Source organism: Equus asinus, chromosome 22 (genome assembly GCF_041296235.1).
Source record: "Equus asinus isolate D_3611 breed Donkey chromosome 22, EquAss-T2T_v2, whole genome shotgun sequence".
NCBI lineage: Eukaryota > Metazoa > Chordata > Mammalia > Perissodactyla > Equidae > Equus > Equus asinus.
In genome coordinates, this window is record NC_091811.1 from 14,841,438 (window position 1) to 14,858,831 (window position 17,394).

General features: G+C 46.1%; 2 protein-coding genes across 6 annotated transcripts in view; both read right to left on the reverse strand.

The window, feature by feature from the left end:
* Window positions 1-17,394, reverse strand: part of LOC139039734 (uncharacterized) — a 114,003-nt gene that overhangs the window by 55,850 nt on the left and 40,759 nt on the right. Inside the window, exons 2-6 of the mRNA XM_070494778.1 lie at window positions 8,426-8,468; window positions 7,507-7,666; window positions 6,932-6,984; window positions 6,368-6,475; window positions 3,584-3,699 (exon numbers count right to left, since the gene is read on the reverse strand). Of these exons, the coding sequence (XP_070350879.1) occupies window positions 3,584-3,699; window positions 6,368-6,475; window positions 6,932-6,984; window positions 7,507-7,666 (437 nt within the window). The 5' untranslated portion in view covers window positions 8,426-8,468. The remainder of the gene's footprint in view (window positions 1-3,583; window positions 3,700-6,367; window positions 6,476-6,931; window positions 6,985-7,506; window positions 7,667-8,425; window positions 8,469-17,394) is intronic.
* Window positions 8,475-17,394, reverse strand: part of LOC139041595 (maestro heat-like repeat-containing protein family member 1) — a 40,498-nt gene continuing 31,578 nt past the window's right edge. Inside the window, exons 6-9 of one of the 5 annotated variants that reach the window (XM_070494782.1) lie at window positions 13,207-13,957; window positions 12,525-12,635; window positions 11,476-11,549; window positions 8,475-10,508 (exon numbers count right to left, since the gene is read on the reverse strand). In XM_070494782.1, the coding sequence (XP_070350883.1) occupies window positions 10,254-10,508; window positions 11,476-11,549; window positions 12,525-12,635; window positions 13,207-13,429 (663 nt within the window). In that variant the 5' untranslated portion in view covers window positions 13,430-13,957 and the 3' untranslated portion in view covers window positions 8,475-10,253. Of the gene's footprint in view, window positions 17,120-17,394 lie in introns of those variants that run through there. The other 4 variants (XM_070494783.1, XM_070494779.1, XM_070494780.1 and 1 more) reach the window with 4 other exon arrangements.

The window sequence follows — 17,394 nt, forward strand, 5'->3', positions numbered from 1 at the left end:
GTGAGTCACAAGGCCTCAGAAAAGTGGGGAGGCTGGGCTGATGGGGATGCCTTGGCAGGCTTTGTGTGGGAGGCTGGCAGAGGCCCCGGGAATGCCATCACCTTCATCAGCTTGAGGATGGACGATGAGTCCTTGTCAGTGAGTAGAGCACTATACACCTGCAGCTCATCCAGGGCTGGCTCCAGGTGTTTCGTGGACATGATACTGAGCGCCACAGCAATGCCCTGGAACAGAGCTAGGCTCAGCCTCATGCCACAGCTCAGGGGAAGCCAAGCACCCGCATGCTCCCCCAGAACCAGGGATTTAGAGAGAGGAAGGCAGAGGAGAGGGAAAGAACAGAAATGGAAGGGAAATTTGGTTCCCTGGACTTGAACTGTTTAAAATCCAGATGGAGAACCAAACATCTTTGCAGGAAGTAATTTAAGAAGCAAATTATCCCAGATTATGAAACGTTAGTCACAGATTTACAAAATCTTGGGATTGTCAAATCTGACATTGCAAAATAGAACATACTTATTTGCACTAGGAATTCGGAGAAGAGTTTTTCTGAAGAGGGAATGGAGAGGAAGAACAAATCGGAGGCATATTATCAGCAGGATGGGATGGCTAATCAGAGAGGAGACAGAGGAGCGGGAAGACCTGCAACACCAATATTCCTAGTCCAGGAAAACAGGAAACAGCAGTAACTCTGACCAAAATGGGCAGGTGGAAAAGGGGGCCTGTCTAGGCCTTGGGAGAGAGGAAGGAGTGAGTTCCTAGATGTGTTGTGTGGGACATAGTGCAGGACAATTGAGTGAAAATGATGTCAGCGACCGGTGGGTCTGACAGCTGGGCTATAAGTGTGGATTTGGGAATCGACAACCTAGTGAGAGTCATGAGCACAGAAGGCTTGGGGGTTCTACACTTCCTGCCAGTAACAATATTTAATTTAAATTCCTCCATCTCATAGTAGGCCATTTTGACTTAAATGTCAGCCCAGTCTCTTCCCAGAGCTTACTCAACAGGATATCCTGGCATGGAGCTAAAAGAATGCCTAACCCAGAGATGCAAGTGCCAGCTGTTTATGAACTGACTCATTTGCGCAGGAAGGCCCCCCACTAAGACTTTGCAGCAGAGAGTGGTAGAGTGGATGGGACCCCGGGGACAGTGACAGTTGCTCCAGGACACAGATCCTCAAGAAGGGATGAAGTATTAGTGGGACTGGCAGACCTTTGGCCTCCATGTACATGAAGGGAAAATTCTGGGTAGGTAGAAAGCAGGGACTAGTTGAGCATCAGAAGGGGGTTCTTTTCTGTTCCTCTTCTCATGACCTCCCTTAGCCATGGCTTCCACTCATCATAGTCGTCATCATCATCATCATTGACTTCATCAGAATATTAGTGCTTTAGTTTGTACCAGCCTTACACATATGATCTCATTGATCCTCACACTAAAATTTTCAGGTCAATATTATCACCCCTGTTTTACAGACAGGGAAAATATAATGTTTCCCAAATCTAGACATCCAGCCCAGATCTTAGTTCCAGATCTACATGGCTACTGGATCTTTCCACCTGGCTATCCTGAGGCTCCCCAACCCCTCCCAGTCAAAAGCTGAATGCATCCTCTTCCTCCCCATTTTGTCCTGGGTTCCTGTTCTCAGTGAAGGATACCATTATTATCCTCCCAATTGAGCATGCCAGAAACCCAGGAACCATCCCGGACGTCCTCTTCCCTCTTATCTTCATCTTCTGTATCCAATCTGTCCCCTAGTGCTGTCAGAGGGATCGCTTTTACTTCCCTGTCAAAGAACTGTGTACTCGCATCCCACCAGACCACTGACTATTCTCTAGACATGCCTCTAAAAGTTCCTGAGTCTTGACTCAGAATATTATATCAAGTGGAAATACCTGCTTCCCTCCTTCTCCTAAACCAGCGCCAACCAGCCCAAGTCCCAACCATCCTCCTACATAGCTACTATATGTCTCTGTGACCGCTCACGTAACCTCGAGTAAGGCTATTCTGTGTAGTCAGCTGTTTTCTTCCCGGACATGTCTTGCCTCCCCAGTGATACTGTCTGCAACTTGGGCTTGGCAAATGCCTGATGATAGCCATGATGGTGATGGGTGCTCTGAGAATCTGGCTGGGGAAGGGCACTGGGGAGGGCAGGCCCGAGAGCAAGGACACCAACTCTGCCAGGAATCAACGCTTAAAGAGTGCTCATGTGCCAGGCATTGTTCTAAGTGCTGTCACATCTTTAATCCTCAAAACCATCCTGTGACACACATCACTGCCGTGGTATTCTCACTAAAAATACACAGTCTGAATCTAATCATGAGGAAATATGAGACAAACCAAAAATGAGGGACCTTCTACAAAATAAATGATCTGTACATTTTTAAAATGTCAAGATCATAGAAGATAAAGACTGAGGAACTGTTCCAGATTAAAGACTATTAAAAATAAGTGACAACAGTGGCCGGCCCGGTGGCTCAGCAGTTAAGTGCGCACATTCCACTTCAGTGGCCCGGGGTTGGTCTATTTGGATCCTGGGTGCAGAGGTGACACCTCTTGGCAAGCCATGCTGTGGTAGGGGTCCCACATAAAAAGTAGAGGAAGACGGGCACGGATGTTAGCTCAGGGCCAGTCTTCCTCAGCAAAAAGAGGAGGATTGGCAGCAGGTGTTAGCTCAGGGCAAATCTTCCTCAAAAAAAAAAAAAAAAGACAACAGGGAGGGGGGAAGGCAAAAGGGGGAAAAGGGCACATATGTAAGGTGGTGGACAGAAACCAGACTTTTGGTGGTGAACACAATGTTGTCTATACAGAAGCCAAAATATAATGATGTACACCTGAAATTTACATAGTGTTATAAACCAATGTGATCTCAATAAACTTAAAAAATTAAGTAAATAAATGACAACTAAATGCACTATTTGACTCTGAATTAGATCACAGACCAGACAAATAAAAATGCTTTTCTTTTGCTCTAAAAAACATTAGTGGGACAACTAACAATTTTCAAATCAGGTCTATAAATTAGAAAATAGCATTGTAGCAATGTTAATTTCCGGATTTTAATCATTGTACTGTGGTTATGTAAGAGAATGTCTTTATTTTTCGGTAATACACACTGCACCATTTAGGGTAAAATGAGCATCATGACTGCAACTTCATGAAATGATTCAGAAAATAAAATAATAATAAATAAATTTTATAGAGAGAGAGAGAAAGAGAGAATGAGAGAGAGAGAGAGAATGATAAAGTAAACATGGGAAAATGTTAAGATTTTGGGAATCTGGAAGGAGAGTATACAGAAATTCTTTGGGAATTTTTTGCAACTTTTCTTTGTGTGGGGTTATTTCAGACTAAAAAACTTTTTAGAAAATGTCCTGTGAGGAAGGTACCATAGCCTCATCTTACAGAATAGGAAACTCTGAGGCACACAGAGGTTCAGCAACTTGCCCAAGGGCACACAGCTAGTAAGTGGCAGAGCTGGGGTTCCCATCCAGGTGGTCCGGCTTGTCAGGCCCCAGCTTTTAGCCACCTTGCCATCCTGCCTCTTAAACTAAAAATGGTCCCTCTTTGCCAGTGCCCTCCACCTCACCTCCCTCTCCTGCAGCTCCTCGTGGGCAGTTTGTGGGCGGAGGAGAGCATCTTCTTGACCAGTGTCACATCCCTCGAGGTCAGCAGGGTGCAGCCGAAGAATTTATATAGGAAAGCCTAGGGGAGGTGGAAGGGGAGGGTCATGCACAGCTTGGAATGAGTTTAGGGCGGCCTGGGGAACAGCCATTTCTGAGACTAGCTTTGTAACTTTGCCCACCGTCCCATCCTCCACATTGGCCCTCTTGCTCTCTGGGGGCATCTGGGCAAGGCAGTGATTGTACAGAGCAGGGGCTCAGCCAGAGGGAAGAGAAAGCTGCATCTCTAATTTCTCAGCCACTTAGGGTAGGGCTTGTCCTTTAGAAACTTTCCCTGACCCACGCTCTTCCTACTTTCCAGCTAAGAAATAAAAACAGTTCCTTAAATTTGCAGTTTTCAAATCAAAATTGCGTAATTGAAAAAGTACTTTTATAAACCATTTCTCTCTCCCTTCTCTGAACTTCAGGGGCCTTTGTCCCCGCACGCTATGCATCGCCCTGTCTACCTTGTAACACCCGTATTTACACATTCACCCGCTTCCCTGCATCCGACTCTGCATTCCCTATCTCTATCCGGAACACCCTTCCGGCCCGTTCTCGTCTCTCAGATCCTGGCTCAGTGAGCCTACCCTGTTCCCTGTTCCTCAGCTCACCATCCTGTTTCTTTCCTTCAGAGCTTCAGCACAATCACTAGATATCTCCTCATGCATTTGTTTGGTTAGTTCCTAACTCACCCCAACCCCACATCTCTAACCAGAATCAAGGTCAGGAGCAGGGTCTGTCTGGTTCATGGCTCTACCAGTGCTAACACAGTGCCTGACACAGGAGGCAAACAGGACATACCAGTTGTTTGATGAATGTCTTACCTGGTTTCCACTCACCCCCTTAGAACCCCCTCTCTATGGGCACATTTTCTCCCTCCAGCAGATGCTCTTGGCGCCTTGTCCAGACCCCAGGGCTCCTTGCCTGTGACTGGCTGCAGGCACTGTTGGAAACAGTTCCCACCTGCAGCCTTCTTGGGAGAATTGTCCTGGGGTAACTGGGGCCTCCTTGCCTGGTGGCGCCTGGGAATTACATTCTTCCCTCACCCCTCCTTGGCCCATACCAACCATGGAAGCCTGGAGTCAATGACAGACAGGTGGGGGGCATAGGTACAAAAGCCCCCCTCACTTGTCTCCAGGCAGGACAGACTCTGCAGTGCAGTTTCCATCCAGGGCTCCCCATGGGCTCAGACCACATCCTTGCTCAGCCTCTCCCCCTCCTATCCTGCTTCCTTCGGCTCTGTCACAGCTTCTGCGGGCAGCGCTCCCTGGCTAAACCATGTGGCAAGAACCCCGCCTCGGGCTCCGCTTCCATGAACCCTGACCTAAGGTGCCCACTTCTCTGCTTGGCTGGCAAACAACCACTCATCTTTCCAGACCTACTCACTCCTCTGTAGGGTGACTAATCCTCCCAGTTTTCCCAGGACTGAGGTGTTTTCCGGGGTGCTGGACTTTCAGTGCTAACCCTTGGAAGTCTGGAGCAAACTGAGATGGTGGGTCCCCTCTGAGAAAGCTTCTCTGTGCAGCCCCCACAGGCCACATGAGTCCTCCTCTGGGCTCCCAAGCATACAGAGCAGATAGTGATCCTGCCACTTAGCACACTTATTATAATTGCCCATTTTCTTGTCTATTCACTCCCACAGACAATGGTTTCCCAAAGGCAGCCCGCATCTCATCTGTGAGCACCTGCACCCAGGCAGCGCCTGTCGTGCTGCGGGCATTTAGTGCACAGTTTAATAACTGAACCAATGCCATCAGAGTCCTGCTTGCTTCATTTTTCACCCCTATCTCCCATCTACACATAATAGGTGCTTCATAAATATGTGTTCATAATTAGAGAGCAAACGATCAGTCTTGGAAATAAGGCCTCTTTTCTGGAGACTCCTCAAAGCCCAAATAAAGTGTTGCTCAGTGACAGAAAAACAAGACGAGAAACCGAGAAACCTGGATTCAAGTGCCAGTTTTGCCAATAATTTGTTGAAGACTGAAACCATCAGGGTGGGGTTGCCTCATCGGCAAGGGAGGGGTAATGTCAGCTGTCCGGTGAGTTAGCCTTTTGACTTTACAAAGCCCCTTCACAGGTATCCTCGTTTGCTCCTCGTCTGCTCTCCTGTGGTGTAGAAGTTACTTTTGCCACTTCCCACGTGAGGCACTGAAATCTCAGGGAGGCTAGGACCCTCGAACCAAATTACACCAGGGGTGCACGGAGAGGCCAGGGCAGGGCCCCAGGCCTTCACCACCACCAGCTTGAGCTCCTTGAGGAAAGGAGCCCGTCTTTCTTCCTCAGCATCATGTTCCCAACACCAAGCACAGTTCCTAACCCACGGTATGCTCTCAAAGATTACTTGAATTAACTTGCTTAAATCTGACTCCAAGGTCAATAATCTTTCCACTGCACCTAAACACCAGCTCCATTCTGTTCAGAACAGCTGGGAAGTTCAATTAAGACAACAGATGGCAAAGTTCTTGATAAAGCCTGAAACACTATTCAAATGTTAGACACTTCGATATTTTTGCTGCTCCTGGGTGACCACCAGCTCTTGATCATCCCCATCCTGATGCCCCAGGACCCGGAACACCCATCCATGGGCTCTTCCCTAAAGGCCTGAACTTCATGTGCATTTCTACAGCCCTTCCCTACCAGGTTCCTCCCCCCCAATTTCCCCCCTTGCAACCACAAACCTCAGCCACACACACACAGAGACACACCTTCTCCTCGTCGTCATTGCTGAAATCGTTTATCCTCTCCAAGATGACTTCCATGAGTTGCTCTAGCCAGTTGTCATCATTGATGGCTACTAGTGACCGACTTGAAAACTAAATAAGAGGAAAGGAGAAGAGAACCAGGAAGAACAGTGATAGGACTTTTCTGTCCCACGGAAGTGGGATCAGAAGGAAGCAAGAGACAAGGGGCATGGTTTGAAAATATGGAAAAAGAGCTCAAGGAATGGGGAGGAACTGAAATACACGGAAGGGGGTTTGTCAGAACTGAAGAATGACAATACAATGACAATGATGGTAATGCCAACTACATGTGTGAAGCCCTCTCCAGTTTATGAGACTCTATCCTATTTAATTCTGGGAGATAGGCATTCATATTTTACAGATGAAGCAGCTGAGGCCTGTAAAGCCTAAAGAACTTGCCGAAGGGCACACAGCTTGGCCCTTTCCCTTACTCCCCTTGACGACAGGGCCTTGAGGGCGTGGAAGGTGAGTCCTGAAGAGGGGAAACAAGGCACGTGTGGACGGAGGCACCTCCCTGGGAGTGCTCACCTGGAGCAGCCTGTCTTCCCACTCCTTCTGATTAAGGTCCTCCTTAGTGTGACCTAGGAAAGGAGAGAGCATGGGACCCAGCCGACCAGAAGGACCCAGCCAGGGCAAAAGAACCAACATTGAACACTATGCCAGGGGCTATATGTCCATCATCTCATTTTGTTCTCACCATGATCCTACAAGACAACTGCTCTGCCACTTTACAGAGGCTCCAGGAGATGAATGACTTTCCAAAGGTCAAAGATACACAGCTGGTCAGTGTCAGAGCAAAGATACAAACCTGGGTTTGTCTGGTTCCAAAGCCCACACTCTTCCCTGATCCTCCGCCCACAAGAAACGGCAGGAGTTGTTCTGGGAACTCTGGAGCCACAGAACTCTGGACCACATACCTGCTCAGTGCAGATCACGGTCCAAATAAGCAGACTCATCCAAACGGCATCTCAGAGGGACAGAGAGGCTGGCCCCAGTCCTCCTCACACTGAGAAAGGTCCATCCTGCACCTCAGACTCCATCTCTTCTGGAGTCTGCCCCACTGCCCCAGCTCCATTCCTCCCCACTCCCAGCCAACCCCTCACCAGCTAGTATGTTCAACATCTGAGGGATCATCTTCTTCCACAGCTGGCCCATGTCAGAGTTGATAACAGGGTGCAGGGAGGTGATCGGATGCAGGGCGTAGAGAAGCTTTAGGGAGCTTACACCAACCTGCTTCTCTCTGTAGGGCTTCAGCGATAACATCTGAGAAACAGGAGAAGCAAGCAGAAGGCAGAGACAGGATTTAAAGGAAGAGAAGAAAATTAGAACAAACTCATAGAATGGCAAAGCTGACACTTAGACTCTCCCCATTCTTTTCCTCCTGTTGAACTCCTACATGTTCTTCAAGATGCTCTCGAAACGTCACCTCCTCTGTGATGTCTTCCTTGACTCTTGGAGACCAAGTCAGCTCATTCCGCTTCTAAGATCCCATTGCACCCTGTGTATTCCTTCATGAGTACGGTTATCACACTGAATTATGGGTGGTTATTCCCAGGCTTGTCTTCCCACTAAGACTGTGAACACCCCAAGAACAGGTCTATACCTTGTCTTTCCAAGTGTTCGTAATGTCTTACACACAATGTTTGGGAAAATAGAGAAACTCAAAACATACTTGCTGAGAAAATGAGATCCATAAAGGCATGTAGACTTGTCCAAGGTCAACAGAGAGAAGCTATGACAAGGCCACACAGGAGACAAGCCCGGCCTTCCCCATCCCCAACTCCTTCCCCACCTCCAGGCCCTGCCACTATGCTCCCAGTTCCTTTTTCTAAGCTCTTTGGCCTAGAATACCTCTCCCCAGAGCCTCCATGATTCTTGGCCCTACCTCTTTATTCCATGTGCAGCATAATGCCTGGAATATCGTTGTACTCAACTATTTGTGTAATGACTGGATGGATGGATGGATGGATGGATGGATGGATGGATGGATGGAGATGTGGTATTCATCCCAGTATCACTTACCACAAATGGGTCAGGAGTTTCTGTGGGGAGATGAACTGCATGGCTAAGTTAGAGAAAGGATAAAAGAAGAGGACAGAGTCAGTGCGTGTTCCAGGATGTCTGACCTCCAGCCCCCATTGGGGGTGGGCTAACACCGTCAGTACTTCAGAGGAGGAAAATGAGCTAAGTGGGGAAGGAGCATTGGTGCCAAAGCCATGGGAGCTTGAGACACTTTGACTCAGCCTAAAAAACAAACCATTATATTTTCAGCTGAAAACAACAACAACAATAATACACCAAGTAATGTGCTAAATGGACATCCTCACCCCAACCCTGACTCCCTTGGGATTAGAGGTCAGGGATGGGGTGAGTCTAGAGTGAGGCTCAGAGCTGGGGCAAAGGAAGAACTAAGGGGCAGGAATGTCTGTGTATTCATGACTTTGTAATTAACAACAACATTTTTACAGCTTGACTCCAGTGTTTTAAAATGAGGACTAATGGCCAGATGGAACCATGTCTGGAGTTGTACCCTTTTCATCCATGTAAGGAGCCAAATGGGCTTAAGCTGCCGCCCTAACCCTTTGCCCTCCTCCTCCCACCTTGTCCCAGGCTCATGGCCTACAGTCACCCCCCCCAACCCCACAGATCCACATCTTCTCCCCTATACCCATCACCCCTATAGAGTCTCAGCCCGTAGCAGCCTGAGCTTTCACAGTGGGCACCTCTCCACAGGCTGCATGACTCTTGTACTTACACTTACGCCTGAGGTGAAAACTGCTGAGGTAGGGGAACTGGCCCAGGGACTGGGCCCTCAGAGCCATTTCTGTGGCTGTCTCACTCAGGGGCACAAAGGCCAAGATGTTGCTGGGCTGACATGCCAAGGTGATCAGTTTGGGCAAGGACACCTGGCAGGAGATGTGGCAAAGCCTTCAATGCCAGGCCCCAGTCGGCCCCAGTCACAAGTTCTCCAACCCTATGACTTTGTCTTCCTTTCCTGGAGGGGTATTTGAGACCTATATGCACGCCTCCCCCCAGCGATATTCTCTATCATCCCTTTTTCTCTCTCTTTCCTTCTCTGTCTCTCTCTTCTCCCACTCCATATTGGTAAAACATAACCAAGGTCCTGATTAAAATTACAGCAGAAGAATTTCATCAGATAGAGGGGCTTCTTGAACTTTGGCATTGTGTGATTCATGATGGCCTTCACTGGGGAACATGCCAGGGGCAGCTAAAGGTCAAGAGGCAGAGACTGCTGGGAGGGAGGGTCACTGCGATTCTGGGAAGGAGAGGAAGTCACAGCTGTCCTCTTCCTCCCACAGCCTTTCACTCAACTCTGACCCACACATCAGCTTCCAAGAATCTCCATGAGCCTCCAAGAATCCTTAGAGGTTGCTGTGACCAGGCAGGGCACATCATCAACTGCTTTTTTACAGAAGGAGAAACTGCAGCCAGAACAGTTTACTCAAGATTTTACAGCTAGAAACTGGGCGAGCAGGACTCAAGTGGAGGCCTCCAGATTCACCATGCAGTGACCATCTTCTGTTCCACTGAGTATCTCAAAGGGGCCCAGGCAAAGGATTGGGAACAAGTGAAGGTAGGGAGGGGTGAGAGAGACAGTACAGGGGTTAGACAGAGGGGGTGGGAGAATGCAGACTCGGGGGCAGGGTAGTGATCTGGGGTGCCAGGGGAGGAGGAAACAGAGAGGCCTCTTTGACCCCAGCTGTTTGTACCTTCTGTAGGATTTTGGAACACATTAGTTGGATGTCCTCTTCATCCTAGCATAATAAAAGGGAAGATTTACATCTGAAACCAATGCTACTGAGACTCCTGGTTCCAGGCCTCCCCTGGCTCACAGCTCAAAGCCCCTCCCATCATGCTGGCCATACCCTCCTCTTCTTTCCCTCTGCTCCCAACGCTGCCCTGTTTTTGTTCTCTCCCCTGAGGTCTGCTCCCATCTCTGTCCCCTCCCTGCCTGGGTCTTGCTTAGTGAGCTGTCAGACTTGCTGAGCTTGATGACATAGTTGATGATGATGTTCCCCTGGGGCAGGGCCAAGTAATTCCTCTGGCCCAGCATCTCAGTGAAGTTCAGGAGGGCCTTCCGCACCTGTGGGGTCACAGACCATCACATGGCAAGACAGGAAGTCATGTCAGGGACCACCAGTATGACCCCTCATGTTCCAGGTGAGGACACAGAGAACCAAAGCAGGGGACGAGTGTCTTCAAAGGACTCAGATTTCCTGACTCCAAGCCCAATGTGACTCTTCAGTGGGCTCTGGGTGATGACAGATCACCAGTCGCTGAACCTGACCACTTCTGTACTCCACCCTGAAGTTCCAACTCACTTGAGCTCCTACAACCGTCCTGGAGAAGTCTAAGCATCTAGCTTGCCTACACCTTATTTCCTCAGAGATATGAAAACTGGCAGGAGGGTTGGGTAGGAGGAGAATCTAAAACCAGGAAAGGTCTCATGTTCCGGCCTTCATAGGGAAAGCTAGGAATGAACCCCACAAGCCCTGAGGGCCCAGTCCTCAAGATCCCAGACTCTCCGTTGACCCTCTGAGGATTTAGGACTTTGTTTTCAGGGATGATGTCATCCAATCAGCACCCCAAACCACTGCCCCCTTGCTCCCCTGTCCTGCACAATCCAAAGCTGGAAGCAGTCTCTGCTGCCTCCAACCCTGCCTGCAGAGCTCGTTAAAGACATGGCTTCTCAGACCCCATGCAGAGAGGATCTTTGAGATCTTCTCTCTGCAAGCAAGTCGTGAATTCTCAGGAGGCAGAATTAGTATCTCTTAGAGCTCCATGTCCCCACCAGGCATAAGACAGTGCCGCCCACAGAAAAGACTCTGAAAGTAGGGAGGAACCACCTGCCTACTTCCCAAACCCTTCTCAGGCTTCGAAGAGCCCAAATGTAACCCATGGGCAGTGGTCTGAGGCCAGAACTGGCTTGTGAAGTGTGCCTTATCTCTCTCCTCATCCCCCAACAGCCTCTCCTTTTCCATTTTCCGTGACCTCAAGGTCTCAAGAAAGCAATGGCCCTCCCAACCCAAACATTCCGCCTTTCTGCTCACTGGTTTGAGATCCTCCTGAATCACGGCAACGACTGAGTGCATCACCTCACTCTTCAGATTCTCTGTCTGGGACACTAGAGAAAAGAGACATACAGCTGGGGCTCAGTTTTCTCCCTCTTCCTCTGTTGCTTTGAGAGGCATAAGAAGACAGACAGGTAGGAGGCATTCTAGGTATAATCCTGGTCTTCAAAAGCCAGGTGGAGTCCCCAGAGGTTATCTCCACCATTCCTCTGATTCAAACCAGACTGAAGAGTGACCTAAAACAGTACTGTCATCAGGCTGACATTTGAACCCCAGCCCTTGTCAGTCTCCCATGACTGCTCACACAAATCCACCACTCCAGCTGAGCTGTCCTCCCCTCCCCTCTGTACATCTCAACCTTTAGAATTGCGACCACTGCTCTTCCACATGAATGCCTCCTAACCCACCATCACAATCTCCTCCCCTGCTCTCGGTTCATCTCCTGCCCAGAGCCCATCCCCTCCCCTCGACTGGTCCCTTCTCTACATTCCTGCTGCACATTGCCATGCTCACACTTAAGCAACTTAATGCAAACTATCTTGCGTCGTTTCGCTGTGTGCACAGCCTCATCTTCCCTACTCAGTGAGCTCATTGAGAGCAGGGACCATGTGTATTTGCAGTGGCCAGCACTGTGCCACACACCCAGCGACAGTTTAACAAACGCTAGATTGGAGCTGAAGCCTACTCTCCGAGATACTAATTATAGACTAAAGCAACACAAAACTGCATAGTAGGCAATCATCTAAGCACCTCACATATGTTTTCTCATTTAATCCTCAGTAAAATACCCTAGAGGTAGGTGTTAATTTTATCTCCATTTTTCAGACGAGGAATAGAGCACAGACTAAAAGTAATCTGCCCAAGTTTGCACAGCTAATAGGAGGAAAAGCGGCAAGATTTGAACCCATTGACTTTGAATTACATTGAGTTTTAAGCTATGCTTTTAACTACTATGCAGGACTGTCTCCCAGAGAAAGAACATCTCATAGGAAAGAAGATCCCTAGGACCGGGCCCGATTCCCACTCACCATCCTGGAACACATCCATGAAGACTTGAAGGGCTGGTACTATCTTGATTGGATCGTTGGATTCCATGGTCTTTCGTATTAGGAATACCACCTGATCACTGTATAACTTGGCTATCAGAAGGGCGTGAATACAAGGGAATCAAGAGTATGTTTGAGTGGCAGGTGGTAAGTAGGAGTAAATCATGCTCACAGAAAACCACTGATGCCAGGGGCAGGATAAAATAGGGTCCATTAGGTTGGAGAAAGGAAGGAAGAAGAGAGAGAGCCAGTGTTTGTCCAGCATTTACCATGTGCTAAGCGCGGGGCCTGATGCTTTTCCTGAGCTAGGCCTTGTCCCTCCCCTGCGCTACCATGTGCCCTCCCAGGGGTGAGAACACCTCTCATACTCATCAGCACTGTGATTGCATTATCACCTTTCTGAGCTGGGGACACCAAAGAAGAAAGAGAAGCCAACACCAGGTGAAGGGAATGGGAAAAAAGGGTAGGAGTGGAGCAATGTCTATGCCCTTGCCAGTTCACTGAATTTCAGGCCAAGCCCACGTGGATTACTTCACAACATGTCCATCAGGATGGAAGCCCCTCATGGGAACGTAGGCCCCCAGTCCAGTCCAGGGGGAGACAAAGGTAGTCTTGAGTACCCACACGCACACATAGCTGGCACCAGGGAAACGTGTTAACTCACTCAGGAAGTAGAAAGTCCTCAGGGCGGGGCTGTGGTTCTGTATGGAGTAAGGATCTGAGTTGTTGACATTTTCACTCAGCTGTGGGGAAAGCAAGGCCATCAGACCTGGGAGGACTGGAACCAGGGGCCCTGGGTGTGGATGGGGAAACTGAGGCATGCAGCCATGAAAAGTGTGGTGCTGGGCCATAAAGAGAACAGGAAAATAGAACCCAGGAATCCACATTCCCAGCCCCAAAGGGAAGAAGACAGTGGCCAACAAATTAAATATATGGAAGGTAACACCTTTTGCAAAATGTTCAATTGTCCTCTTCCCACTCTAGCAGCACAGAAGGCCTGACATTTCCTACAGGCATGATGGAGTGGTTTGAACCTTCTGCCATTTGAACCTTCAGAGTTTAGGGGAAGCAACAAAGACCTGTCCCCCCAAGAAACATACAGAATGTGTCCAGTTTTCCTCGTGGAGAATATCCCACTCAATGCCCAGAATCCAGGCATTGACCTGTTCCAGGGAAGCCTGACGGATGTATGGTTAAGGTCACCATGTACATGTCCCCAGGCTGCGTGGACGTTGTGGCCTGGACTGGGGTAGCTATCATCTCCAAAGAAGAGACAAAGAGCAAGCCCAGGATGCTCCGAGCCCCACAGCACTCACCTGCACGAACAGCACGCCTATAATATTTTCCAGCTGGGATTGCAAGTTTGCACCTCCGCAGCGGCTGAGAGCCAGAGCATCCACCAACTGGCAAACACACTGTGTGCATGAGGACAGAGTCAGCACGTCAGCTCAGCCCTCTCCACAGACTCAAGGGAAAACCTGTCCTCACATCTCTTCAAGGATGGCCCAAGCCATCCGAGTTTCACACCGCCTTCTTGGAACTTTACAGAAAGGCTCAGGGACTAGTTGTTCCATAGTCCAACACAGCCACTACCTGCCCTTCCACCGAAGAAGCTACACTTATTTTCAAATAATCTCATTATTCCACAGAAATTTTGAGGGCAATTCAACATTGCAAGTGTTGGCTGACCTCAAAGAAGCAGGATAAATTAATCGTGGCCAAAGAAAGAACTGGTTCTATTGTTCTCTGACTTTCAAACTTCTGAAAACCAAGTCTAAAAGCCTAAATATCTACCCTCCACCTAGCAGATTCTATTGTTTTGTGATTTGTTCTTATCACTGGTGTGAGAGCTCTACAAATAGCCTTAGTTCCACGTGTGTAAACATTCCGTTTGATTTTTAAAAAACAACTTTATTGATGTCTAATTGATATATAATAAACTGCCCATACTTAAAGTATACAATATAATGTTTCGATAAGTGTATACACCCACGAAACCATCATCACAATTAAGATAATGAACGCATCCACAGCGCCCTCAAGTTTCCTCTTGTCTCTTTGTGATCCCTCCTGCCCTCCCCTCGCAGCACTTCTCCTTTCCCCTGGCAACCACTCATCTCCTTTCTGTCACTATAGATCTGTCACTCACTTTTTAAGAAACTGCCAAACTGTTTTCAAAGTAGTGCCAATTTACATTCTAACAGATGTGTGGTGGCATCTCACTGTGATTTTAAATTCCCTAATGTCTAAATGATGATGAGCAACTTTTCCTATGCTAATTTGCCATCCCTCTATATCTTCTTTGGTGAAGCATCTGTTCAATTTTTTTGCCCATTTTTTAAACTATTTTTATTGAGTTATGAGCATTTTTTATGTATTCTAGATATATATGTGATCTGCAAATATTTTCTCCCAGTCTCAGGTTTGTCTTTTCATTCTCTTAACCGTGTCTTTCAAAGAACAGAAGTTATTCACTTTGATGAAGTCCAATTTATCCTATTTTTTTTTTTATGGATCATGTTTCTGGTGTTGTAGCTAAGATATCTTTGCCTAACCCAAGTTCACACAAATTTCTCCTATATTTTCATCTAGAACTTTGATACTTTTAGGGTTTACATTTAAGTATGACCCATTTTGAGTTGATTTTTGCACATGGTGTGAAGTGGATCTTTTTGCATATGGATATCCAAATGTCCCAGCACCATTTGTTGAAGAGACTATCCTTTCTGCAGAGAATTGTCTTTTCAACTTTGCTAAAAATCAATTGACAGTATATGTGTAGATGTATTTCTGGATTTTCTATTCAGTTCCATCGGTCAATTTGTCTATCTCGATGCCAATACCACACTTTCTTCATCACTGGAGTTTTATAAGTCATTCTTTTTCTGAACTGTTTTAGCTATATTGGATCTTTTGCATTTCCATGTGAATTTTAGAATCAGCTTGTCAATTCCTATTTTTAAAAAGCCTGCTGGGATTATTATTAGGATTGCATTGAATCTACAGATCAACTTGAGAAGAATTAATATCTTATCAGTATTGAATCTTCTGATCCATGAATACTACATATATTTCCATTTATTTAGGTCTTCTTTAGTTTCTCTCAGCAATGATTAGTAGTTTCCAGTTTGCAAGTCTTACCTATCTTTTCTTCATATTTATTCCTAAGTATTTCATGCTTTTATATAGATGATCATGTTGCTTGTGAGGAAAGACAATTGTACTTCCTTTCCAATCTGTATGCCAGTTAGGTCAAGTTGTTTGATAGTATTCAAATCTTTTATCTACTTAGTGATCATCTACTTGTTCTATCAATTATTGAAAGAGAGGCATTAAAATCTCTGATTGTAATTAGGGATTTGTGTATTTCTCCTTGCAGTTCTATTAGTTTTTGCTTTTTATATTTTGAGGCTCTGTTATTAGGTACATAAACATTTAGAATTGTTGTGTGCTCTTGATGAATTGACTGCTTTATCATATGAAATGATGTTCTTTACACCCGATGATATTCTTTGCTCTGAAATCTACTTTGCCTGATATTAATATAGACAACGCAGCCTTTTTGTTGATAAATTTCACATGGTATACCTTTTTTATCCTTTTATTTTTAACCTACTTGTATCTTTATCTTTGAAGTGCATTTCCTTAGGTAGTATATAAGTGGGTCTTCCTTTTTTAATCCATCTGACAATCTCTGCCTTTCAATTGGGGTATTTAGACCGTTTATATATAATGTGATTATTCATATGGTTAGGCTTAAGTCTATCATCTTTCTATTTGTTTTCTATTACTCCCAACTCTTTGTTCCCCTTTCCCTCTCTTTCTGCCTTCTTTTGAATTAATTGAATGTTTTTTATAATTCCATTTTATATTCTTTGTTGGCTTGTTAGCTATACCCCTTTGTTATTTTAGTGGTTGCTATAGGGTTACGGAATACATCTTTAAATTATTCCAGTCACCCTTGAAGTGATATTATTACTACTTTACGTACAGTAAGTATAAGTATACTACACTTTGTGTATTGTTCTCATCCATTTTATTTCTACATGTTATAAACTCTATACTGTTATAATTTTTGTTTAAATAGTCAGTTGTCTTTTAAACAGATTTTTAAATAAGAAAAATATATATTCACCTGCATAGCTACCATTTCCAGTTCTCTTCATTCCTTCGCATAAATCCATATTTCCATCTAGTATCATTTTCCTTCTGCCTCAAGGACTTTCTTTAACATTTGTTATAGTGTGTGTTTACTGGTGAAGAATTCTTTCACTTCTTGTATGTGAAAACATTTTTATTTTCCATTCATTTCCGAAAGATATTTTTACTTGGTATAGAAGTCCAGGAGAAAGTGTTTTGCTTTCAGTACTTTGAAGGTATTATTCCACTATCTTCTCATTTGCATTGTTTCCAGTGAGAAAGCTGCTATTATCCTTATCTACTTTTTAAATTATTTTATTGAGGTCATATTGGTTTATAACGTTATGCAATTTCAGGTGTACATTATATCAGTTTCTGTGTCGACTGCATCATGCTCACCACCAATAGTCTAGTTTTTATCCGTCACTGTACATATGTGCCCATTTACCCCTTTTGCCCACCCTCCCACGCCCCTCCCCTCTGGTAACCACTCATCTGTTCTCTTTATCCATGTGTTTTTTTATCTTCCACATATGAGTGAAATCATACAGTGTTTGTTTTTCTCTGTCTGGCTTATTTCACTCAACATAATAAGTGAAAGTTCCATCCATCTTGTTGCAAATGGGACAATTTTGTATTTTTTTATGGCTGAGTAGCATTCCATTATATATATATACCACATCTTCTTTATCCAATTATCAGTTGATGGGCA